The sequence below is a fragment of the Scomber scombrus genome, chromosome 3 (genome assembly GCF_963691925.1).
Source record: "Scomber scombrus chromosome 3, fScoSco1.1, whole genome shotgun sequence".
Classification (NCBI taxonomy): Eukaryota; Metazoa; Chordata; class Actinopteri; order Scombriformes; family Scombridae; genus Scomber; species Scomber scombrus.
Genome location: NC_084972.1, coordinates 17,343,823 through 17,370,843, shown reverse-complemented (window position 1 = coordinate 17,370,843; position 27,021 = coordinate 17,343,823). Strand labels below are relative to the sequence as shown.

The 27,021-nt window shown below is 38.3% G+C and overlaps 4 protein-coding genes across 7 annotated transcripts in view; 1 reads left to right on the top strand and 3 right to left on the bottom strand.

The window, feature by feature from the left end:
- ampd2a (adenosine monophosphate deaminase 2a) overlaps positions 1-6,066 on the top strand; it is a 31,344-nt gene extending 25,278 nt beyond the window's left edge. For all 3 annotated transcript variants that reach the window (XM_062416598.1, XM_062416599.1, XM_062416597.1), the window contains 6 exons: positions 180-306; positions 416-579; positions 693-813; positions 1,316-1,489; positions 1,651-1,761; positions 1,996-6,066. In XM_062416598.1, coding sequence (XP_062272582.1) covers positions 180-306; positions 416-579; positions 693-813; positions 1,316-1,489; positions 1,651-1,761; positions 1,996-2,211 — 913 coding nt within the window. In that variant the 3' untranslated portion in view covers positions 2,212-6,066. The remainder of the gene's footprint in view (positions 1-179; positions 307-415; positions 580-692; positions 814-1,315; positions 1,490-1,650; positions 1,762-1,995) is intronic.
- Positions 6,058-14,506, bottom strand: eps8l3a (EPS8 signaling adaptor L3a). Its single transcript, XM_062416605.1, has 19 exons — positions 14,379-14,506; positions 13,288-13,374; positions 13,106-13,179; positions 12,958-13,022; positions 12,712-12,870; positions 11,214-11,363; positions 11,066-11,130; positions 10,897-10,985; positions 10,660-10,811; positions 10,466-10,571; positions 10,286-10,359; positions 10,092-10,166; positions 9,549-9,694; positions 8,767-8,911; positions 8,473-8,634; positions 8,232-8,336; positions 7,662-7,747; positions 6,552-6,684; positions 6,058-6,445 (listed from the first exon to the last, which is right to left on the bottom strand). The coding sequence occupies exons 2-19, from the start codon at positions 13,350-13,352 to the stop codon at positions 6,434-6,436; spliced, it is 1,863 nt and encodes a 620-aa protein (XP_062272589.1). The 5' UTR covers positions 13,353-13,374; positions 14,379-14,506; the 3' UTR covers positions 6,058-6,433.
- Positions 14,507-16,457: 1,951 nt separating this feature from the next.
- irf6 (interferon regulatory factor 6) lies at positions 16,458-21,562 on the bottom strand. Of its 2 annotated transcripts, none has more exons than XM_062416593.1 (8): positions 21,336-21,562; positions 20,844-21,022; positions 19,815-20,010; positions 19,582-19,680; positions 19,160-19,423; positions 18,515-18,907; positions 18,279-18,397; positions 16,458-17,575 (listed from the first exon to the last, which is right to left on the bottom strand). In XM_062416593.1, the coding sequence occupies exons 2-8, from the start codon at positions 21,015-21,017 to the stop codon at positions 17,345-17,347; spliced, it is 1,476 nt and encodes a 491-aa protein (XP_062272577.1). In that variant the 5' UTR covers positions 21,018-21,022; positions 21,336-21,562; the 3' UTR covers positions 16,458-17,344. The 2 variants fall into 2 exon arrangements, with proteins under 2 accessions (XP_062272577.1, XP_062272576.1); XM_062416592.1 differs by having other exon boundaries at positions 20,844-21,018.
- A 2,397-nt stretch (positions 21,563-23,959) lies between these two features.
- On the bottom strand, positions 23,960-26,685 carry guca1ab.2 (guanylate cyclase activator 1Ab.2). The gene is made up of 4 exons (XM_062415951.1): positions 26,488-26,685; positions 25,506-25,655; positions 25,161-25,251; positions 23,960-24,254 (listed from the first exon to the last, which is right to left on the bottom strand). The coding sequence occupies exons 1-4, from the start codon at positions 26,683-26,685 to the stop codon at positions 24,124-24,126; spliced, it is 570 nt and encodes a 189-aa protein (XP_062271935.1). The 3' UTR covers positions 23,960-24,123.
- Positions 26,686-27,021: the final 336 nt, after the last annotated feature.

Below are 27,021 nucleotides of genomic sequence, written 5' to 3'. Positions count from 1 at the left end.
TGAGCACATCATAAGAAAAGCTAACTCCTCCTTTAAGTAATATAAAGATGCATTACCCTTTTACAGTTAAATCTACATACAGTATAAAAAAAATGTTTTTGTTGTGACAAAAAATGTCACTGTTCTATATGCTATATATAGCTGTTTGTATCTTATTATAACAATCACCATCTCTCCAGTGATGTGTACCACACAAAGAAGCAGCTGGCTAATTTCCAGGAGATGCTGGAGAACATCTTCATGCCTCTGTTTGAAGTCACGATCAACCCCCGCAGTCATCCTGAGCTGCATCTCTTCCTGCAGCATGTGAGTCACTCCACAAGAAATCCAAGTTATTGTGATGATTCACACTTAAAAAGACTGACTTAGTGGTGTTTTGATGTTATTGTTTGTGTTGTTTCTTGTGTGGCAATAGGTGGTAGGCTTCGACAGCGTGGATGACGAGTCCAAACCTGAGCACCACATTTTCAATCTTGACAGTCCGCTGCCAGTGAATTGGACAGAAGAGAAGAACCCACCTTATTCCTACTACCTCTACTACACCTATGCCAACATGACTGTGCTCAACCACCTGCGAAGGTGCAGTATTGGGCAGCTGTACACTTTTATAGCACATGATTGATCCTCCATTTCTACAAAACAAAATTAACCAGATTTTAATACAGCTTTGTAAATAAATGTATTTCATACAGGAGACGAGGCTTCCATACGTTTGTGCTGCGACCTCACTGTGGGGAGGCGGGGCCGATCCACCACCTGGTGTCAGGTTTCATCCTGTCAGAGAACATCTCCCATGGGCTGCTGCTCAGAAAGGTCAGGACAACAGTTTCCAAAAGACTTTGTTTGGCTTCATCATGTTGAAATTGTATAATGTTTTTATAAATGCCTCTCTGTGTAACATTCAAAAACTATCTGGAAAAAAATGGGAGGCTTTACCAGGCTTAAAATGGTTTAAAAGGGGTGAACACAATATCATGAACAACTGGAGACAAACAGTGCAATCTAGTAATATCCAATGAATGCAACCTTTGAGGCCCATAATTTAAATTTTTTGTTGAGACTGTCAGAGAGGAATTAATTCAGTTTCATGCCAGTGACAGTGTTGTATTGAATTAGACTGCTTTATATCTTGGGAAACGTCAAGTGAGGCACAAATTATTGGGTCCCCCTTGGCTTCCACTGATGCAGGTATAAATTGACTGCACTGCTGAAGTCTGAGGCAAAGTGCTCACGTCACTGAGTGACTGTAGCTTACAGCTGTATTTACTTACTTCTCCTTCGTTGTCCCTCCCTCCCTCTCTTTGATATCCCTCAGGCCCCGGTGCTGCAGTATCTTTACTACCTGGCTCAAATTGGCATTGCCATGTCACCGCTGAGTAACAACAGCCTGTTTCTCAGTTACCACCGCAACCCGCTGCCGGAGTACCTGTCAAGAGGCCTCATGGTCTCTCTGTCCACTGATGATCCCCTTCAGTTCCACTTCACCAAGGTCAGTATTATGATGTTATCCATTTATTCACATCTGCCAAATGAATAAATGTATGTTTTTCTGAATCTACACATGGCTTTATGATGTACATAAAGATCACCAGACGTAATGAGGACGAAATTGTGTTTTTTCTTGGTTTGTGTGTGTGTTTTTGGTCCTAGGAGCCTCTGATGGAGGAGTACAGCATTGCTACTCAAGTTTGGAAACTGAGTTCTTGTGACATGTGTGAGCTGGCAAGAAACAGTGTTCTCATGAGTGGCTTTTCACACAAGGTAAAGTAGTTTAGAGATTATTTTGTGTATTTAATTAGTTCAAACAGTTTATCCCTGTGTGTGACACAGTCTATTATTCTCCATTGAACCACTCACATCCATTAATAGTAGCTGGGACACACTGATTCCAGCTAAAATGATTTCTGCTCTGAATTTACCAACAACTCTTTTTATGACTTCACTCAGTTTTTTTCATTCTGAGGTTCCTACTCATGTATCTTTTCTTGACTTTAGGCCAAAAGCTACTGGTTGGGCCCCAGCTATTCAAAAGAGGGTCCTCTAAGCAATGACATCCGCCGTACCAACGTCCCTGACATCCGTGTGGCATACCGCAGTGAGACACTCTCTGAGGAGCTTCAGCTCATCACTCACGCTGTGCGCACAGAGGAGCTGGACATCATTGATGAGGAGGACACTCTGTCCATGGGCCCTCTCCCGGAACGCCACTGAAATAACAATCACATGGTTTCGTCCCGTCCAGTAAATCCCCAACCCTGTGGTCCACCCAGCATGACGCTGAATAGACCTGGTGTGAGAGCAAATCTGCTGTCTGTTCATCCTAATTACAGTATAAACATCCCTAATCATCACTGCGTAAGTTATGCCGCACAATGACAGCCACACCACTATCAAAAAGCCAAGGATATAGTGCTGCCAGTGTTCTTCTATCTCTTGTGAGTCATTTCATTTTGTTGGAGAGGATTCAAATTCAGTTTATGGCTAAGTTTTGATCAGAGGTTTTCCCCAACTCTTTTCCTATAAAGAGTTGTGGAGGAGTTTCTATTATTCTCTGTGACATGTCCACTGTCAGCCAGCATGATGCTGGTTAGAGGGGATGACCAGACAAGACAAGAACAGCAGGGAAACACTAGAAGGCAGCACTAAAGCCATTAAATGATCCCTGTGATATGTTTCACCAGAGATACTTCACAGCATGTAGTATCTCTGAGGTATCTGTGTACTACAGACACTGACAACCAGCACATTTCAACTAACAGCAAACATGCGTTGAACGTTGCTTCCACTTTACATTTATGCTGCTTAATTAATGCATCTATTATCTTCATTATAAGTATAATGAAGGAATAAAGATGCAGTTTTATTAGAACAACATTGGTGTTGTTTGTGAAGGTTGGACATACCTACAGTACAAATAGGTTTCATCTTTTAAGCCACTTCGGGGCGACTTAAAGCCTTGAGATACAACCAAATCAGCGAGTCCTATAACTAAGAGGAAATAACTTCTGTCTGAATGCTGCAGTGCTGAAGATCAGCCATGAATGGAGCTTGGTGTGGTTTCAGATCATTTATTTGCCAAATTGCACATAGCATAGCATTATTCCTCCATCATTTAAATGTGCTCAAAGGTGAACAGAGAAGAGAAAAACTCACATCAGGAGAGAAGCAGACATTCCACGAAGCAAACTACTTTTAGTTGAAAATGAAATGAGTTCCAGTAAATACAGCAATTTATTTTGGTTTGAGGGTATATTGAAGGTTGAGGGGAGATAAAAGGAGGAAAAAGTGCATTGTAGATTTTAACCACAGCTTTTTTTGTTTTTTGTTTTTTTGTTTGAGTATATGGATCTTTTCAGCATCGTCTGAGGAAAACATCCGTAACGTTACCTCACTGTGGCCATTAGGATGTGGATCCTCTGTACCTGCTTACAGCTCTGACCACACTCGTTCCTACCCCCGGTGGATAAACTACAATGTTTTTCCCCTTTGCATGCAGTGCACTGTACATATGCACCAAGACTTCACAGTGCCTTTTCATTCTTAGCTTTGGGGCACTGCATGCCCGTCCTCTCTTCAAGCTTTTTTCATGTATAAACCTTTTGTTTTCATCACCTGCGCAACAAGTATAGCATCTTTTTTCCTCAGTGGTAAATGCCTCTGTGCTGTTTTAACATCCACACCAATGGAACTGAAACCACCTGGCTGCATGCTTGGTGTAAAATAGCTTTTACCTTGGCCTTTGTTTGTGGAGGAACTTTAATTTTCCTCTGATTCTCTGCTTATAAGTGCTTTTGTGCATGCCTGCATGAATAATGGATGGCAGGAGAGAATGGGTTGTTTACATTACTGTAATGTAAAGCATCTAAACACATTCAGGGCTGACAACCAGCTTTTGAGTCAGAAATCTGTTTGCAGAAAATACATTATACATATTTTCTGCAAACAGATTCAAACATAGCACTGTTCACCATGTATAGCACTGTTCACCATGTAGAAATGAGCAAACCATGCAGGGAAATGGTTAAGATTGTTGCATGGTTCTTGTAGCATTTTTTTTTTTTAAACGCCCCCCAAATCTGATCAAAGCTGGGATCTCATGTCTTCGATTTTTGTATTTGTACACTCATCATGTTATCATGCCACTCTGCCTGCCACTAGACCCGGTACAACCTCCCATCAAACTGTGAGCATTCTCTTTAAACTTAGATGTCACGTAATTTCTGATGCCAACACTTACAGTATGTCAGGAGCAGAAGGAAATGTTGGCCTCTGTAACTGTAATGTATAACGATATACACGTTTGCTTTAAACAGTAGAGGATTAGAATATAATTAGTTCAGCAAGGATACAGTAGCAGTCTTTAAAGGGATGCATTGAAAGTGTGAGCTGAACATGGTGGAATCTGTGTGACTGTTGGATTTCATGTACAAAGTGTATTTTTTTAAAAGACGAGATATAGAGATAAGAAATTTTATATTCACAATATTTTGATGTCAAAGTTTAACCGTTTTGTTGCTGTTGATTATTGTGGATTAGTGTTACGTCATGAAAATAGAAGTTTTTTGGTTTTATTGTTAAACATTTAAAGTAACTGGACACAATATTTTAGTATCTGCTCTGCTTGTTTAATATTACAGCAGCCATTTTTCACTCATATTGTTAACCAACACATTCATGATGGATGGTTGATACCAAAAGTTGACTCTACAGTAGCACATCAGATACTAACCTCCCGACACACACACATACAAAACAGACTCTACAGAGAGTCTACAGCCATGCTACATGCCGAGTTAGAAGCTGAACACATTTTAGTTTAGCGTGATAGATTTACATTTGCTAATTAGCAGTAAACAAAAGCTACAGCTGAGGCTGAGGGGAATGTCGTTAGTTTTGCAAGTATTTGGTCACCATTGGACCAATTTAGACTTTGACCTGCTGGTGGCAGTCTATATGAAAGTTAATTGATCACTGACTAACACACATTATCAGAAGGACATGAATGTCTGTACAAAATTTTATGGCAATCCATCCAATAGTTTTGAGACATTTCACACAAAAAAAGACACAATACTCAGAAGGTGAAAGATTATCAAAAAGTCAGTGAGATTCATCCTTTAGGGACCATGAATGTTCAGAATTCATTTTAATCCGTCCATTTGTTGTTGAGATATTTCAGTGTAGACCAAAGTGGACCGACAGGCCTGGAACCATGCTGCCAGCATGGCTAAAAAAAGGAACATGTATTGTATAGAGTTGGCTTTTTCTGGTTTGATCGTTTAAAACCTAAATTTCAACCCATATTCTGTTAAAACATATATCGCACATTTTACGTTACATATTTTTCAAAGCACAAAGCTCAGTCTTCATACTTTATTACTGCAGCTATATTTCTCCGTTGAGCTTTCCCAGTTTTAGTGTTTAGCAACTATCTCGTTGACTACTTTATGATTTAGTGAGGGCATTATAGGAAAAAGTCCTGATTCAGAAGTTGGGAGGGTGAGCAATGTGTCCGTTCAGTCCCGGTATGTTTTCACTGTGTCCTTGTTCATGGTTTCATATTGTCTGTGCACTCACGACGCAGCGGTGCACGCTACCTCACACATACTGATCTCCGTTACAGTCATGTTGCTGTTGCAGCTCTACGTTGTTCTCAACAGCAACTGACACACGAAGTTACCCACAAGTTTAATAACAACAAAAGCTAAATGTTTAAGATGCTGGTCAGTTTTCTTGTATGCCAACACAAATATACACAAATTACTCAAATATTCACGTTATTCACAGATAATTCACTGTCAGCTTGATTTACATATTTCTTTGTATTTACACTCTTATTCACACTTGAGATATTTTTGTTTTCAGCTGTTATCGTTCTCTTAAAGTATCTTTGTTTTTACACAATCTTGTCACATTTTGACATTCTATTTTTTAATTTTGCCTAATTTTGTGTCCATTGATCTGTAGCCATTTGCTTGCCTGAAATGGATTGCCAGTGTTTTACAGATTCAGATGCCTCCGTCAAAGACCATGTGTAATGTCTGAACGATTAAATAAAGCATGTTTATTCACTGAACCCTTGTGTTGTGTCAAATATAACTTTTATTTACAGGTTATATAATAGATTAGGCTTTTTCCCCCACACCATTTATTGTTAATGTGCCCACTGATTTGATTGCAGGTTGACATTAAACTTTTCTGAATAACTCCCGACTAACTTTACTAATATACATTTCAAAATGAATCTTATTTGATACAATATGTAGCATATTTATGGTTAATGTGACAAAATGTAAAGATTTCCGACACACTGTAAACCTAATCTCTTCATTTCTCAGCTCAAGCTTATAGTATCTGAACACTTGTGACCCTTTTGGTCCATGATGATTTCTTCTTCTCCTTCGATGTCCTCTTCCTGTATTGTTGGTCCCACTTAATTGGCAAGCTGCAGTAACACAAAACAGGAAGAAGAGGGTCTGTGTTTATGCCAGCATTTATCAGTGTTATAATAATAAAGCTCCAGACGGACCAGAAAGAGATCTGTCACTTACAGCCAAGGCGGACTTGACCGCTTGTAACTGGTAGAAGACTCGCCCTCCTTCCTCTGGACACACTTGCTTCAGTTCCTCTCTGGTCATCCCTAGGAGCATAGATCCACTCAGCATGCCCAGACAGCGAACAGTGCTGCAAGAGAAAGAGTCTTCCTCAATAAAGGGGCTGTCTGTAGCAGGAAAAGTGTCAATTTGATTTGAACGTGTTAGTTTTAACTACTGAGGCACATTTAAAGCAACCACAATGCTGCACACATATTAAAATGTTAAACATGACAACTGATACAAAGTAGGATGCATATAACTTGCAATACACATACACAATTATTAACACAGTGTGCGGTGTGTGGTGCAGACTCAAACAATAAGAAGTGTAGATGAAAGTAACACATGTTCCATAGTCTCAGTGTTGCAGAATCAAAAGCATTAGATGAGCTAAAGAGCATTATGTTACAATAGGGATGTGTGATCAGGAGCTGCTCCATTTAGTTCATTTCAGTCTTTTTGTGATCTAAAGCTAGAGAAAATGTTATGAAATTTTAGGATTTAAAGATCAGGTCCAGGTTTGTAGTTCATCATTTACAGCATAAATCAATTTACTGCATGTTTTAATAAATGGCAAGGGTGTTATGTTGGTTTTATGCACATTTAGTTAGAGAGAAATTATATGTGACTCTGCTCTTAAGCACAGTCATGTTATTCATAAGAATCTGCACTCATGTATAGTCTCATTTGATCAGTGGAGAGAAACTGTTACAAGAAAGCATATTCAGGAGAATAAAGCTGGACAGAGGATTGAGCCCTTTACATTTCATTGAAAATATAGTGAATGTTTGCTATTTTTTTTTTAAAGCTTAGTTATTATTAATTTTGTCAAATTCTTGTCACTGTGGTCTGAAACGGTCAGAGTTAGAGAGCAAGGAGAAACTAGTGGCGAATCTATCTTTATCATTAAAGCAACTGTTCACATTTGTAAACTCAGTTCTAGATGTACATGCATCATCAAAGGTGCAAGTGTATGAAAACTTATGACAAATTACACAAGTTTAGCTGATTGAATTTAATAATCTACACAAGTTTAATAGTATTGTAACATCTGTGTGTACTTACATTTTACTGAAGCCCTTGTCTTCGAGCCAGGCTTTCACATCTGCAGACTTGGACCTCCTGGTCAGGACAGGAGTTCCTTCAATTTCCTAAGAAAGTGGAGTGATGATGGAGTGGTGATGACTTATACATTAGAAGAATGAAAATTAGACAGCATATTATACCTATGATACCATCAGCCTTAAAATAAAGTTTCATAGTCTTCATTCGGTTTGAAAATTAGGTTTCAATAAAACCTCCAAACAAGGGAGTCACATTTTACAATTTGTGATCATTCTATATAATATTCCAATGATCTTTTATTTATTTATTTTGTGCTGAAGTGGCATTTTTTCTGCTCCAATCTTCTCTGGTAAATATCAAAAGAGGCCAAAATATCTGAGGAGTGACATATAATTACACAAAAACATAAAGTGTAACAAGTAAGTGCTGAATTTAGTGAACTTCAGGATTAAACAGTAATTGCATTCCCTCCATTGCCCTAAATGCTTGAGAAAAAGTGTAATCTAAGATTGTCAACTCTTTCCGACTTCAGTTTTTAAGGCTTTCCATAGTTTACTGAGTGGTAACCACCTCATCAGGTTGTTTGCCATCCACATCCAAGACGTTATTGGGTACATAGCCTTCCTCTCCTCCGCTGTTCCTCACTTTCCACCACTGCTTCGACGTGTCCAGCAGCTACAGATAGACAAAGCACAGACTAGCCTCAGCCTTCAAGAATTGTGGAGCTTTCTATGTGAGTTGTGACAACTGTCAATAGTTGAATTGAGGGTGGACAGAAGAGGAGTAGGTGATTTGCATCGTTCATACTCACCACAACTATATCTCCTTTTCTGACGGTGAGCTCTCTGTGGTTTCGTGAGATGAAGTCATTCGTAACCTGCACATGACGCTGTTTTGACTCATCGCGTGGCTTATGTGGTCGTGCGTACAGTGCTGTTTGAGATGGAGGCGTTGTTGCCCTCTTGGCAGGAGTCTACACAGAGAAAGTAAATGGTCTTATCATTATGCTTATTTATTTCTTCCTTTTCTTAACTCGAGTCTGTGAGTAGTCATTATACCAACAGACAACCTGCCCATCTGCACTGGTCTCCTACTGAATGTTTACCTGACTGGTTGCAGGTTTCTGAACTTCCTGTCTTCTCACAGGTTCTCTGGGTTCAGGTGCTGCCCTCACATCGGGAGGCTGCCAGCCATCAGAGAACTCCAGAGTGTAGGTTGGGATGTCCTCATCATCCTCTGGCCATTTGGTACTAGTCATAAGCAATGTCAAAATGAATGTTAATGTCTGGTAATTAAATAATCTAAATACCATACAGTTTATTCTCATAAAATGTTTGCATAGGGCTTACTTGACTCTCAGGACAAGACATCAGATGGGATTATTACACAACCCTGATTGCTCCGTCTGGCTCTTTGCTCAGTGTGCATTTTGGGCGAAGGTGGTTTGCACAAACTTACATCGGACTTGTAAAATCTGTCCTGCAGGTTTGACTGTAGTCAAGAAGCATTTATATTCCAGTGCTGGAAACATCCATATGATTTATCACCACTGGTTACAGTGACTATTGGACATTTTATATTGTGTTTGGCAAGCATCAATGTACAGCCAACATAAATATGGACAGATTCTATCAAAGATGTGAGAGCGCATTGACTGCAAAGACTGGACCTCTGAGATCCCTTATTTGCACTTGAATACTTGAAAAATGTCTAATAGAAGTTAAGATTTGTTCTGTTCCGCATTATTTTGTAATATGACCATACAGTATATTTCACATTTTACTGTCGAAGTCAAACAGAGGTGTAATGAGATGAGGCTTAGATGTTGTTATTGTGCAGGTAATAAAAACAACAGCACATTTGGTTCAGCACTGCCTGGTTTCCCACCTGGGGATGTTCCAGGCATCTCCCAGAGACTGCCACAGATTGTCCTCCTCTGTAGAGGCCTCTTCACTCAACAGGCGGATACACTGAGGCGTCAGCAGCGGCGCCACAATGGTCGATGGCAGATCATCGGGGCTGTGAGATACCACCTGGTAAATACAATTACGATTGCTTTGTTAACAAAAAAGAAGTGCAGTGGTGTGTTTGTGTGGATAAAATTATCCAATATTTATTCATAAACAGCTAATTAATAAACATATATATGACACAAAATTAATTAATTCTGAAGCAAAAATGTCAGATTTTTTTTAATGGTGTATATTGATAAAACTGAACTAAATCACACAAAAACCCTAACTTAAAACATAGACTGCCAGATTATGGTAATGCATTCTTTCAAACTGACTGGTGGAGCTTTTAATATGAAGATTTATGATTTTGAACTAATTAGAGAGTAGAGAGAATTATCAGTTCTAAAAATGCATATAATACATATTTCTTAAAAAACAAAACAATTATTGAAATGTAGGAGAAGTAATAACTTACGAATGATAACGTGGAGAAAAAGGAGTGGACAAGTTCAGGGACACTGGGATTATTGATCTTTCCATTGAGCTCCCCCTGTCAGAACAAATATATTTTCATACATAATACACAGCAACAAATCTGTTACATGTACTGTACATAACAGTGTATGTAGGCAATTTTATTATATGAATAATAATATTAAGGACACATACCAGAAGATTGAAACCACTTTTGATCTTATGGAGGCATGCTGCAAATTCTCCTGCAGGCGGCATGCCATCCATAACTAGAAAATCAAAAAGGCACACATGATTAAGATGTCACAATTGAGTACAGTAATTAAGACTTAATTACTAATTAAGATCTGTCCTCATTTTTCTGCATATGACTACCTTTTCCTTTCTTCTTTTTCTTCTTTTTCTTTGTATTTTTTGCAGCCACTGCAGCTACTTGTCCCATGAAGATTTCAACGTCAGTTACAATATGATTCAAGATATCCTGTAAAGAAAGACAGAAGATCATTTCCATATTGACACAGAAATCTTCACCCACTGCATTTATGAAATGTTATAAAACAGACACTAACCACATTCCTGTCCAGCTCTGTGTATGGGCGTGCTGGTGGTGGAGTGGTGAAGGGCAGCGGTGTTGATACCCCCACTTTTGATGGTGGGGCCTCTTCTTCCTCCTCCTCCTCGTCTGGAGGTACATCCAGTTCAGGCTCAAGGACATCAGCCTCTACAAGTGCAACCAAAACCAGATTGAAATGAGACCATCATTCATATTCAATGCAGCAGTTGTATATGACTTGCCACAGTCTCACCATAGTCAGGTGAAGTCCACAGGGGAACTGTTCTGGGTTCAGAAGTTGCAGCGTTACGAAGGTTTTTCTTGCCCTCCAGTCCTGCATTACTGTTTCAATAAAGTAGTGTAGGCTGTCAAAATCAGCAAAGCTTCAAAGTGTGCTCAGTGATTGAACTGTAGGTTCTTACCTGATGCTTGCATCCTCTCGTCTATGAGACAACACTTGTGAGAGTTCCCTCTGAACAAAGTCTGCCTGTACATAACAAGATATTAACTCGCTCGGTTTGGTCACTTTTCATTCATAATAAATGCTGCTTGCATAGTTTTTGTTCTCACCCCAACATCCTCACACTGGAACATGAAGACACTTGTGGGTTTTTTCCCCCCGGGCTGGACTAACAGTGTGAGCAATGAGTTAAACACTGCAGCGTCCAGCAAAGCCTTTACCTCCTGGATGTCACTGAGGGCAATGGAATCCAGCTCCTCCTGAAAGAAACACAGAATCAAAATGTAGAGATATCAACCTCTGTGTGAATACGGATGGGTGAAAAATAATTGGAGAAACCAACATAAAGTGTCACAAGATGCCTCAAGAACAGCTTCAGTGCCTCTTGTCCTAAATCCGAGAAGTCTATGAACTCTCCTGGGGAAATAACACAGTTGTTTCAAAAGGTACTCCCTTATGTATAATAACAATTATGATAAAACTATTTATATATGTATAGCACATTTCATATAAAAAGATGCAATACAGTGTGATTCCAAAGAGATTAAAAATACACACAAAATGAGAGTTGCAAGAAAAAGGAAATTTATAAAAACACGGTAGATGGGATTTTAGACACTAATGAAATTTAACATTTAAAAAATGAATTAAAATATAATTAATAATAAATAAATAACCGTTAAAGTTAGATGTTTTTTCAAGTTTTCTTTTAAAAATTGTAGGCGAGGTGCACAATCTGAACTTTACATGGAGACTGTTCCAGAGCCTTGGGGCAAAAGATTTATGTATACTTTAGTCCTGGATGAGGAGCAGTTAATGTGAGATCAGCAGAGCACAGTGATCTGTGGACTACATATGTGATGTAGTCTCAAGAGAGGCCACAAAGTTAGTTGAAACTTTGTTAATCTTAATTTTACAGGCAGCCAGTGGAGAGATTATAGTGTGGGGTTGATATGTACCCTCAGATTAAAAATTAAATCAGTGAATTTCTCCCATGAGAGAAAAGGTTTGGCCTTGGGAATGTCCTTAGTAAAAGGCCACTTGTATATTGCCATCCTAGATTCTTAATCACAGAAGTGTTGAGAGAGTACAATGGGACTTTAAATGATGTTCTCTCTTTTGGACTGTTCTCTGATTACTCTTGTTTTCTGATTTTACTAAAAAGAACCATCCATTTACTAATTTCTGAAATGCAATCTACAAGATTGATGACAGGGGTCATATTATCAGATGAAGGGCAGATATAGAGTTATGTGTCATCAACAAAGAATGGGGCCCAGGATTTAACCTTGGGGCACACCACAAGAAATATTTACTTTTTCTGAGTAGAATTCCCCAAGATAGACAACGTAGTCTAAACCTGATAGGTAAGACTTGAAGTAGTCTGTGCCAGAGACCCCAATCCACCTTTCTATAAGCAGATCATGACCGCCTGTATCAAATGTACTTTTTTGATGATGGTGGTAACAGAAAGCAGAGTCTAACACTCCATAGCATATGATTCACATCATTTTCAAACCCATGATGATTCAGTGACCCTTCATGTCCTGTATAGACGTAACAGACTGTTCTCATCAGATTTTTCCTTCAGTCTGTCTTCAGGGTTACCTTGGTTTCAGTGTCTGTGAGCAGCAAGGTAGCGCCGCGCACCTCCATCAGCATGTTCTGACCCCACACACGACCCATTTCATCCAGCAGCTTCAGCCGCTCCACACAGTCAGCTACACATCTAATCTCCTTCCCATCCAGGTCACAAGTGAATAAGTGCTGAAGCAGACAAAAGGTGATATCATACAACATTAAACACGGCATGACTCAGAATGAGTCACATTTGTATGGATTATGTTATGATACCTCCACTCTGAACCGACGCTTGTTGAGCATCTTGTTTACTGATACTGAATAGTCCTGCCTTTGCACTGTTGACACATGAATCAGAGCTCTGTGTTATTCATAAAATTCAACTGAAGGGGTGTTGTAGAGCACAGCAGTTTTAACTTACTGTATATAGACTTTGCACTGGGCCTCGACATACTCGACAACTGCGAGGACGCGTCATCAAACATTGAATACCCACTGGCAAAACAAATGCAAGCAATTTACAACACTGATAATCTGGTGATGAATAAAGTGAATTAAGCAATCAACTGATCAATCGACCACATAAAAGTGTGAAATACATACTTAGACTGGATCGATTCTGCGTAGCTGCTGGTGTCATTGAAAAAGGGACTGTTGCTCCTGAGCATCTTCAGAACTGAACTGATAAACCTGCAATATCAAGTATGATATCATTTATATACATCATGGGTGTGTTATGTCAGTGAACTGACTCAGCAGCCTGCAATGGAAAATAAACTGTCATAATGAATCATAAATCATTCATTTTGAAGGGTCTGTCACGCCATCAGTCTTCATCAAATAAAAAAAATAAAAAACTTCTTGGTGCGAAATGAGTACCATATCTTGGTTATTAGCAGTAAGTACATAAATAGGTCTTGATAATCATCAGGAATTTATAGTCACCTACTAATACAACACTGTTATCAACCTCACAACTATCTTTATGGTGTTGGGACATTCTGAGAGTTTACATAGTTATATTTATATCATATTATTATACAGGATCGTCAGGATATTACAAACACATATGAATAGTGGCAAATGATCTTGGAGAACACAATAAAACAAACTAACCTGATTTATATGCTACATATAGAATGAATGGTAAAGAACATTTGACAGTGTAAAGCTAACAAGTCCTCATGCTTCAGTCTCTGAATTATAACTGTATCATATAGGTGACTTTAAAGATTATAATAATAGTAATAATTATTATTATTGTAATGTTATTTGTACAGCACTTTTCAAAACATAGTTACAAATTGCTTTACAGAACAACATTAAATACAGTCATAATAAAACAACAATAACATGAATAAAAATAGGAGGTAAGGTAAAAACAATACAGACATAAATAAAAACACAGAACACAGGACTTCATAAAGAGTAAAATGAAAAAAATGGTACAATAGATAAGCAACTTACTTTACTAGAGAAAAGCTTTCCTGTAAAAAGTAAGTTTTGAGGATTGATTTAAAAGAAGGTGCTGAGCTCACTAACCTAGAATCCTCGGGTTATGGTTATGTTTATGTAGATTTAATTACAATTGTCTTGAATGATATCTATTCACTCAACAACTCTTCCATACACGTTATTTAAAATGTAATAATAAGAAACATATCCAGTTTATGTGGAGACTTACGATCTCTTACCTTTGATGTTTGTTTGTTTGGCTGTTGAACGTTGTTGTTACTTCTTTATGTATTATTTACCCTCCAGTATAAATTCAACTCATATTTTTAATCCCGTACCTCGGTATATAACGCCCAACACTTCCTCATGAAGGAGCAGGACGAAGTCCACTGTCAGTAGCAAAGTGATCAGTGGGATGTTGAGCCAACTCAGTTAAGGGTGTGAGAGATCCCATCTGAGCAAAGGTTAACAGATAGGGAGGAAGTCACCTTAACCAGGGCTATAAATGGGAACTTGTGTGCCATCTCAGCACTTTGACGTCATATTCCAGTTTACAATGTGGTAGTAATGGTAGGTTTTAATTGTTTGTTTGTTTGTTTGTTTTTTGTTTTTTTTAAGTTTTGAAAAATAGTTTTAATCTCTATTCAGCATCCAGTTTTAAGTATTTTGAAGTGTCTCCCTTGATGCCCTCTTCTTCTTCTGGTCACTACTGAAGAAAAAAAAGGTAAACAGGGATGAAACAAATTGCATCAATACTGTCTAAAACTAAAGACTCTCTGTCAGTGTTTCGTATATACTGAAACCTCAGAAATGAATTTAGATAAGGCACAGTGTCAGTCCACTGGCTCCATCATAAAACCAGCAGCCCTGAGGAAGAACTGAGAAGGAATCGCACTGTCAAACATTAACCAGAAATAGTTCTTTAGTGATGAATGCGCTGTAGTGAACATGGCCGTGTTTGGCACAGCAGATCTCATCAGGCAGTCATAATATGCATGAATCTGAAAAACTAAAGTGGGCCACCTATTTATAGTCCAATTTAAATGTGATGATGAGAGTTTGTTTTAGTTTCATATCTTCCATCCAGAAATGCAGCACAACCAGTAGCTGAATAACAAGCTGCATGAATCACAGCAATCATGCCTGTTAAGCAACAGTGGAAAGTACATCAAGAACTGAACTTACAGTTAATATAGTTGTGAGGTACGTGTACTTTTAATGAGTATTTCAATTTTATGCTCAACTTTATGCCCACATTACATTTCAGGGGGAAATATTGTCATTTCAGTCATTACATGTGACAGATTTTAAATCCTTACTTAACATCATATAAAATACATAATAATAATGTCATGTTTGTACATTAAATGGCAATACAAATGAAATTGACAATACAAATGAAATTGAACTACCAAACAGTGTGTAAAATAGTAAAATAGTTCAACTTTACTATTCCTTGACCTGCAACAACATTAAAATTGTTATGTTAATAGATCCAATTTTAATTTTTTTGTTTTTGAGTGAGATGTTCGACATGAGTTTTTTAGGACAATCTGCTGTCTAACTAAAGTCTTAAGTATTTATAGTACTCTACTGTGTCAATTAGTTCTCAATTTAGAGCATGGATAGCTGTGGGAACATCAATGGTTTGTGTGTTTGTGAAATATGCACATTTACCATTTATCTTTTTTAAGTTAATAACAACCTTTCAAATGAAACCGAGGTCTGGAGGTTGTCAAAAGCAGACTGTAACCTGGAGAAGGCCTGGTCTGTGTTAGGAGCATAAGATAGTGTCTTCTGCATAAAATGAACAATGTTATTCAATAAACTCTGAAGTCAAAGCACTACTGCTGGCAGAATAGCTGGAGCAGATGATGGGCTGAGGGACAGCAACACATATTTTGATCAGTTCAGTGATATATTTGACATTTATTATAGGAAGGCTGGCAATCACATTAACACTCCAATTTACCTATAACGAGTTTTAGACATTGGACCAAAACACATTTCTCATCACTGTACTGATCCCAGGCCTGTTGCTGTTCTACTACACCACCAGATGTCAGCAATATCACATAAACTCATTCAGATGGTGCAGGCTGTAATTCCCACCCAATCTGTCAACATGCAGCCTTACCAGTCACTCAGCTGGAGCACAAATGTAAACAGACGCTGTTTGGACATGGAACAGTCAACATCTGACAGCTGTTTGAGAAAGGATGAGGTAATAAGAGTAAACTTTGAAATAACTCTACAGACATTTTACTCTTTTAGCCCAGAAAGTTTACTATGTTTAGACTCAGTAAAATTCATTCAACATCATTTTGGTATTTTTATTGATAAAATAAACATAAAATCACAGGTAAATCCACTCACATTCAACTAGCCATAAAAACATAATTCAGCACTCAAAGTGCAGTGGCATCCATTTCATAACAGATCCATATAAGCTGAATGTTGTTTAGTTAAATGGCTGCCTGGATACAATAGATGGCTTAAAATCAAACGCTACGTGTACAAAAATATCCTATAATAGAAATGGAAAAATAAAACAGCCGAAGACAAAACTGTAGGCTGAATTACTAGAAAGCAGGCACTTATTAATCATTTGTTTAACAAAATTGACACTCCCAAACTGCATGTATGTGTATGTGCATGAGTTCAACTGGCCACTATAATTAACCATAGATGGTAGAATAAACTTTTAGCCCTCCATAACGTAATTCACATTTTCTTATATTTCCCAAAATATACAAACCCCATGCTAGACATGTTGCTTCAAAAAAAAAGAGAAAAGAACAGCACCCTACACTGTTTCATGAATAACAGACTCAAAGGGGAGCTTGGTAATCACTGACCTGTTTTAGATTTAAGTGACGGAGGGCAATTCCTGTAACTCATTAACTATGTTAAATGTTGCCTTGTAGCAAGCAGGACTTTGACCCATGCAGTTACCCCATCAATCTATGGTTCCTGCACACGTAATGCAGGTGCAGGCGCTTCAAGGCACTATAGAAAACACAGCACAGTCATACTAGAGTAAAGATGAAAAACATATGAATCCTACAGTATAGGGTGTACACTCCTAAATATGATTACACATAAGTACTTCTTTGCTAACAGTAGGTAACTCTCAGGAGCAGTTTGAAACACAATGACAAACGATACATGTTGTTTCTTCTCAACAGTCCATGGTTCAGTTTTCTCACTGAGCCTGCAGAGCCTGGACAATGTTCAGGCCTTGGCCAGGAGGCAGTGCCCAGCCGTCCTGACCCTGGTGGTTCTGTAGCAGGCAGTACAGCTGCTTGAGATGGGTTACTATGTTGTCTTTGATATCAGGGATTGAAATCTGCAGGCGAACGCTGCCGCTATCAAAGGATCGTGTGTTGTCTCCAGCAAACATCTCGCTTATCATGCGGGCCACCACTGGAATGACCTGCAGGGCAGATGAGGGACAGAAGACCAGTGAGTCACAGGAAGACTCGAAAAACACAGAAAAGGCTTTCTTATCTACAGTCCTGTGGTTTACATGTGACATGGATGTATAGTTGTTCTGGAGTATGAGCAAATGAGATGTTTGATGTGTGTAAAACAAAACAATAAAGGTGTAATACATTTGAGCTGAAATTAAATTAAACATTATATCTTTAACCTCCTTCAAATAATAGAAAATATTACTGCTTCTTTTTTCAATTGAAAATGTTTTTTGATGCTGTAAAATGTCTGTATGAGGTTTAGAGCTGTAGCAAGCTGATTCATCAACTAACTAATCTGCAACTACTTTGCTATCTGATTAATCACCATCATTCATAGGGGGAAAAAAAAACTTAATTTTACTTCACTTTTTCTTAGTTGTTATATCAGTGAATACTAAATCTCTGGTTTTCGGACTGTTGGTCGCAAATAGAACAAGAAAGCTGAAGACATCACCTTCTGACATTTTGGTGTCAGGATGTGTAATTAAACTCTTAATTGATCAATCAATAAAATAATTGGCAGATTAATCTATAATGAAAACTATTTTTGTTTAAATAATTCTCTTAATTGTTGTAAGAGATCAAATCTCACAATGCACCAAACTGAAAACTGACTTGTCCCTTGATAACCAAAAAGATGAATGACTGAACTACATTTCTCACCTGAACCATGATAAGTTTCCTCTCCCTTGGCCTTCCATCAGGCCACTCCTCTCCGAAACACAGGCTGATTTCGAAGTGAGGGGGGTTTGGTGTCTGTCCACGCTGGTGTGCTATCACCCCTGCACACCATACACATTTGACACAATTATTTCCCAAAGCAGATTGCATTTTCCAGATAATAAAAATGGCTGGAAATACTATATTTCAATAAAAAGTTATTTGAGAATTCTACTTACCACTGAGAAAAGACTCCAGACAAAAGAGTTTGACCTTTCTCTGTCGCTCAATAAGATTCGGTGCTGCTGGATTTGGAGCACAGGGGCCACACCAGTACACCTTGCACTGGCAGAGACGAACTGCGTAGATATCATGGCCACTGATCTCCAGGATTAGACCTCTGTCCATCACATCCAGCAGGCGGTTGGTGAAGACTCTCTGCTTGTCATTGGTAATGTGCTCCGTGGTCGGGAAACGTAGCTGTTCCAGGCTCACTGGCCCAAACAGCTCTTCCTGGTTGACCATGGGGCCGAGGTCTCCGTAGAACAGCCTGCAGCCCTGCGGGTTACTGATAGTCATCATAGGACACATCTCCTTCCCTCTGTACAGGAACTGCACCTCCAGGTCGGTCACTGAGTCACAGACATAAGTAGACACGTTAAAATGATGTACAACCACAGTAATGCCTAAAAATGTGTTTATATTGAGGCCTCAACAGATTTGGAGATAGCGAGTGTGGGACATCCCAAAATGATCAGTAATGCAGCATAATGCATATTACAATAAATAAATATATACATCGCTGCTTTTCTGTGAACTGTCCCTTTAACTTATTTGCTGTAATCATTGGATTTTCAAGAGCACTACAATAAGCACCCACTCACTCGGGAGGGAGCTGATCCACATCTCTGGAGAGGCAAAAAACATATCTGGTAGAGAGGGCGGCTGCATTGAGTGATCGGGCAGAGGAGCAGGGGGCATGTCACTCAGGGCTGTGGGCTGCATTTCCACATCCACCGGTTCCTCTTTAGGCCAGATTTTAGCCGGTTCCTCTTTGGGCCAGACCTCATTTGAAGGGGGACAACTGGGAGGCTGCATAGAGGAATCGGAGCCCATGGGAGACCACATAATAAGAGGAGAGGGGGTGCCTGATTGAGGAAAGACAGAAGAATCAATAAGACATAATGGCACTTACTTAATGAAACACCATCTTTAAATTTGAATAGTTTATCCCCCATTTTACCCTTTTTCATTTAATGGCTGGAAATAAAAATAATGAAAAAACAAATGAGAACAAGACATTCACCATTGGATGGGTATGGAGGGAGAGATTCTGGTGTATCTGGAACATCTTCCTCACCACCCTCTTCCTCATAAGGAGTCCAAGAACCAGCATCGGAAGAGCCTGTTTGAAAAGGGTGAATTGAGACAATTGATTGATTAACTATTGACCCATATTCAAACGAACTGTTTTGTTTTAAGTTACACAGAGTAGGTAAATAATACCGTAGCAGGAAGATGTAGATAATAGCTTTTTACCTTGGTTACTGAGGGGTTGTGGGATATCACAGACATCATATATCTTTAAAGGATTCATGGGGACCTCTTTGGTTCCATCATAGACAAGTTTGAATTCTCTGCTTTTGTTTAGGGCACATCGAAGCTGTGCTTTCCACTTTGCAGGATCAGGTTCATCAACTCCCTCTTGGAACTTCCCCGTCTCCACGGCCCACGCCTGGAGGAACATTTAAACATACCTGCATCACAGTCATGTTTTAACATGTTTACATTTAGACACATGAGTTACTTGTTAACATTATGTTGTTTTTTTTTTTTTTTTTTACAACATGTTGACATATTGTATGGTGTGAGATATCCAAGATGATAGACAAAGTTGTTGGCCGTTATGTACATTAATATACATGAGACATGGTTGTAGAAGATGAAATATATTTACACCTATGCCAATACAAGTGAAACATTTAAGGGGTGTGTCACCCCTAAAGACATTTTTCATGAAGCATGTGTACAGTATCACATGAAGAGTTAAAAAAAAAAAGGTTTGGTCCCAAGATGGTTTTAGAGTTTGTAACCTTGCATCAACCTTCACTTTTAATAATCATTTTTCAGCATCTAGTTGGCAGGCGCACAGGGACATAAGACTGCAAGCACTCAACAATCTTGCCAACAAAACTGAGTTAATCCTTAAAAAGCTGAGACAAGATGTCCAAACATCACCCACAAATCTTTAAAATACAATGTAGAAATTTAAACTTTCAATTATGGCAGAGTAGCAACACAAATACTAACCCAATGCCAGTCCCCTCCTACTCATTATGTCCTATACACTATTCTCTGACTACAAAAGCAAGCAGGAGTGCAATTTCCAGCAGATTGAACATGTATGAAGCAGCACAATTTTTGCTTCATCATGGGATGAACTATGGTTTTTGGACCTGTTGGAACGCGCCAGAGACGCACATGAACAAGTTCGGACTGTCAGGCCAAACCAAACACAACTCTTTCAGTTGAGGGTTTATTTGTCATCTGTTAGGAACAAGTCTAAACCTTAAATATGGTGTCCTCGTCCTCGTGCTGGGGTGTGTGTCGTGTGGCGTGTTTCCATGGGATCTTAAAGCGCATGGCCTCGCGGTCCATCCACTCCAAACCCACATATCTGCCGCTGTCCACCTGCGCCACCAACCATGGTTTCAGCCGCACACGTCGAGGAGTGACAGACATCCTGACTGGCCAGAAAACATAAATCAGTGGATTAAAATCTGAAACGTTTTCCCAACATTAAAGTGAGAAATAAGACTGTTACAGCAGCTGTGCACAAATGCACGGAAATCCTGCTCATCCGGATTTTCCATACATGTTTAAACTCCATAGCATCGCTTTGGAAGACTGAATACTCTTTATAATTTAACTGTAGTTTCTGGGATGTTGGACTTTACATTATAGAGAACATATCATTAAATGTGAGAGTAACATTCGATTCAGTCTAAAACTCAACTAAACAAAGCAAACAAACACGATACTGAAGAGCGACACACATACCTGTGGCGAACCAGGAAGCTGCAGAGGTTTCCTGGTCGGCCTACAAACCAACAGCTGGGAGTTTTTATAAAAAAAAGTCTGTTTCCGTCACAAATCCTGATAACTCCTGATAAAGTTAGTTCCGCAACATTCACTCCCACAAAGGTAGTTGGTAATAACAACAAGAAAAAAGTTTATCTCGGAAAACTTTGAAGAGCTGATGTTTTTCACTCGGCTTGGCCCTTCCCCTCGCCTTACCGAAACTCAGGTACACCCGTGACGTCACCCCGGTTACACACCTTTTCTTAGGGGGGGTGGGGGTGGGGGGTAAAGCCTTTTCAAGCGTTTTTCATCTTCAGCCACCCGACTTGGTGGAGAATAGAGGATATATCATGCACCGTGAGGCTAAAAATAGAAATCGGAAAAAACTTGTCACATTCAACAGTTCTGCTCTCGACATGAGATGCTTTTATAGTGCACTGTTTTATTTTGGCTTTTTCCACTCAAGACAATTAAGCCAGATTTTGCGAAGCAGAATCAGAAATATCTGTATTGGACAAGTATGATACAAGAAATTTGACTCCGGTTTAGTGGCTCATAATGTACACAACGCAACAATCTTCAGAAAGAATGGATGTCTATTAACAGGTGAAACGTTCTGTGAGCTGTAAACAGTGCAACGAACTGAAGAGTGCTGAGATAAAAAGGGACTGAATGGCAAACAAGTGACATGTTACTTCATGTACATATAGTAGCTATATAGAGCCTATTTACAGCTTTTACATACCTGTTTTCTCAGATAATAATTTAATAATTTTACTGAGCAATGATCATATACAGAGATTATATATAACACCCATCATAGATTTATTTTTCACACATATAGCACATGTATATATTTCTCTGTAGTTTACTTGATTTAAGTGTGAGGAAGGAAAAATACATATATTTCACGTTTAAATATGGTTTAAGAGGTTACAAGAGTCCAATGTCTGGAATGGGTATGCCAACATTGGCTTACAGCCAGTAAAATCCAGATTTTACACTAGCTGACAATATTTATTTGTTATGATTGATTTGACTTGACTCAGCTGGCAGGCAAAGCGGGAGTTTCCACAAAAGAGAACAAATGCATTCACTGTGAAGTGGCACAAGTTGAGTGGACAAGTTGGTAGTGATCCCATCATTAGTAGGAGCCAAAACAATCCAACAATAACAAGCCACTCCCTGAAACTGCTCATGGCTTTTCAATGCATGTGTCCTCCATCCAGGCGCACGTCTTTCCCTTTGGATTGACTGGTTTCGGCATCTTTTGCATAATGTGCCATGCTGCCATGTGTGTAATGCTAATAATATTATTTTGCATCTTGGTGTGTTAGATTGTTTGGGGACAATTGAACTAATTTGGTACCAGCTGCATCTCAAAGGATGTGCTTGTTGCAGTGTAATGATGTGCAAGGAGTGGTTCCCAACATGAGGGTCAGGACCCACAAGAAGGTCCAAGTTGAACCGCAGGGGTCCCCAGATCATAAAAGAAATGAAAAAAATGAAAAAGAAATTCTGACTTGTCTTGCTTCTTCTTGTATAATACTTCCTACGTCACTTCTTTGGGCCACTGAAAATAAAGACAAACCTTTGCCAAACTATCCACAGTAAAGCCTGTGATGAGTATAAATTACTTCATTATAAGGGGTCACATACCAAATATTCTGAAGACTTCATGTCATTTTCATTTCAAGTCTTAGAAGTAATTAAAACAAGCTGATCAAACTGAGCTAGCTCCTTTTATACAAATATACATTCTGCTCCATATCTTATGTGTGTCTGCATATCTAAATTAAACACATGACGCTTTTAAAAATGTTCTTACTATTGTTTACAAACTCCTTGTCCTACACAGTGTCAGAAACTTTTTAGTTGGAATTCTTGTCTGAAATAGGTCTCACATTTACAATTAAGGGCAACAAAATATTGTTAAAGCCTTGTCACACGTGACATACGTGTTAAGTATATTAGCATTATCTTGAATAATAACCAGCTTGATTGTGTTTCCCTGTGCAGGAGCATACCTTCTGATGAAGAGTAAAGAAGCAAAGTCTACTGTGAGTTTAGCATTTATTTTAAAATATAAAAGTACAGCTACTCTTCAGTTAATCTGTTTTTCACAACAAACTCAGAGTGTGAGACAGTTTTGCTGTAAATACTTTACAAAAAACCCCACAGCTCATCAGTGGGGAGATAGTACTGTGTATAAAATACTGCAATTATATAAGACAAGTGTCTACAGATTCTACTGATGCCTAAAAGTTCAACAAACCACATGCAATGGTAATCAGGTTCTTGGCAATTATGGCACTTAACTGACAATGGACAGAAACAGACGATGCACCTGAACCCTGATACAGTTGGACAACATGATGTAAACTTGTCTTCATAATGTAGGCCTACATATGTAGATAGCTTATAAATATGAAAACTGGCATCACGATATGTTGCCCCTATTAAGGTATAAAAAATGTATATATGTACCTCCTGGTGGATGTTGCCTGTTTGAGGGGTAAGGGTCCATTTGAAAGCAACAGATGTAATGATGTCAAAGAATTTTCAGAAAGTCCAAGTCCATGATTATGCAGAGATAAAAACAGTACAACTGCTGCATCTAAACAATGATCCAAAGATCCAAAAAGTCCACATCCTTTTGTCTTGGTTAAGCTGTTATTCATGGGTTAGCAGAACCAAGATCTTCATTCAATCAGCTGTGGCACAGTTATACATAAATGTATACTTAAGGGTCCATGAAGTTGAAAAATTAGTTGTTGACCCTCAGCTCCCCTTGAATTTTATTAACAATATGCGACAGGTCCAAACTCTCTGTTAGCATCTTCAGCAGCATTTCGTCATTCTGAACCCCCTCCATGAACTCTTCATAGGACAGTTCACCTGGAAAATGGATAAATGCACACATTGAAACCAAACAGTCTGAATCTAAAGCTCAAGGAATGTCCAAACATAATACAGTTTAAAAAGAGGTATAAAGAAATTATTTTTATGAGGTACAGGGATGGAGGTATTTAACTGACTTAGGTGCATGTTGTTTGTATTTTTGGGTATGTAAGTATATCTATCTACGTATGTATGTGTACATATGTGGATGTGGATGTATATATGGGGAGGTGTATATATGAATATATGTATGTATGTATATATGTATATGTGTATGTATGTATATAGCTATTTTTTTGGAAAAATGTAGCAATGATTTATATATTGATAAGAGTAAATATAGATGTATATATTGATATTACATATAATATATATTAGTAAGATATTGTATGATGTTATGAATTAGTAATTAAATTAGGAGCTAGCAAGCATTGATTTAGGAAGTAGGGGTGGGATTCAATAAGTTTTGACTTCTTCCCACTCCCTTTCGGATGTGGTCGAAAGTGCATTGCATCATGTTTTCCGTTTTCTGTTAGGTGTAAGTTCACTGTTTTCAGTGAGACCATTGTGCTTTCTTTTGTTATATATGTTGTTTTGTTTTTGTTTTTGTTTTTTTTCTTGTTTTACACATTCGAAATAAAATAATCTAATCTAATCTAAAAAGTATTCAATGCTGGTGGTGATAAATTAAATATTTAGTGAATAATTTGCTATGGTTAAAATATATAGTTATAGACTTGTGATGCATCAAAACAATCCAAATGAAACAACTCTGGGTTCACACTATGTTCAGTTTGGAAAATCCTATATTTAAACAATTATTATGCAGTCATATTCTGCTATATGCTGATGTTTCAAGATATGATACAGTCAATGATATTTACTTCATGACAGGGATCTTACCATCGCCATTGATGTCAATCCTGTCAAAAACCATGTTGGCAAAGTCCTCTGCTGACATCTCATGAGGAACTCCATTGATGGCACGGATGGACTAGCATCACACAAAGAGATGAGCTAATGTTAAACCTGTGTGTCATTTTCCAACCAGTAGATGTCAGCGATGTGTCAGCAATCTGCCTCTGCACCTTAAATAACTACAGTAAGAGCCACACCCCTCTAAGCCTGAGGTGAGATCTCTATTACCTTACATGTCATTCAGATCTGAGTGGTTTTTGCAGGCTGTGTCAGGACAGTACTCTCTTAATTCTGTTACTAAGCCATTCGTTAAGCTTGAACACAACGCACCTTAATTATCTGAAGAAGCTCCTCACGATCTATGCAGCCACTGCCATCGATATCATACAGTTTAAAGTACCAGCGAAGCTTCTTCTGTACTCCTCCCTTCAGCACCAGGCTCAGAGCAGCTACATACTCCATGAAATCAATGAAGCCATCCTAAAGAGGAGCAGCAAACTATTAACACTGTCATCAGCCAATTACATCAATTTATTTTGAACTGACCTCCATAAAAACATCTAATACAACAACATTCATAACTACTAAAACAAGCACATGTCTGTTAAAACCATACTGCATAAGTTCACATATGAAATTGACGTCAATATCCTAATTATTATTATTATTGAATATGCACATGCTGGTAGTACACTGTATGTATGTGGAGGTTGCACTTCTCTCATTTAAGGTTGTGGGTCACTTGGGTAAGTAGCGTGGGATAAGCCCCCTCTCTAATAAGCTAAGATCCCCTCCAACAATAGATTACTATTAGCATATATGACACAACTAATAACAACTTTCCTCTGATGAAATCACAAAAAAATACATTCACAGTTTAAAAAAACATGATCAAGTGCACTTATACGTACAGGTTGCCTATTAATAGACATGAAATAGATATAATAAAAAAGCAAAACCTATACAAACACATAAACGCACATGTTTGTTGAAAATCTTTATGGATTTTCTTATGATTCTGAGGATGATAATAATTTTCATTTTGGTACTAGTAATGGTGATATTATCAGTGTTTTTGGTACAATTCACTTGGATAATGGATTTTAAAAAATATATTAGCAGCATAACCATAAGTTATCTATATGAAAATACATATTTATATCTAAAGGATACAGTTATAAAACATTTTACTATCAATGCTATTCAGTAAAAATAAAATGAAAAACAAATAATGATGAGTACACTTAAATATCCCACTTCTTTGACATAGTGACATTAGAATAAACAAAATATAAACAATAAAACAGCTTACGTCATTCATGTCAAACGTTCTAAACATAGTCGTAACATAGGCGTTTGACATTTCTGATAGATTCTTTAGGCCAAAGAATTTCTTGAACTCGTAGAAAGTGAGAAGTCCAGATGGGCACTCAGTCATGAACTTTCTGTACCACTGATGACTCTCACAAGATTGTAGTTCCTCCACTGTCGACCCATTGATGTTTCCCATGTCTGTTATTTAAAACAAAGATGTAACAAATCCTGCAAAAAACAAAGCCAGAATTCCACCAAGCTTCCAGGCATGGCAAGTATGCATACTGCAAAAAACGTTTGTAAGCAGCAGTATGTTCGTTAGCCAATCATCTCTCTGTGCATCTGTGGGAAAGGCTGAGAAGTTGTAATCCACTTTGCTACTGAGGGACTTACCTAATTGAGGGCAGAAATATATCCTTCAGTATAGGATGACACCAGATTACATAAATTAATATGATGCCTTCTTTTAGTTGTCTATCAATCAATACTGCATGCATCTACTATGTATTATTGCACTTAATGAAATCTACAA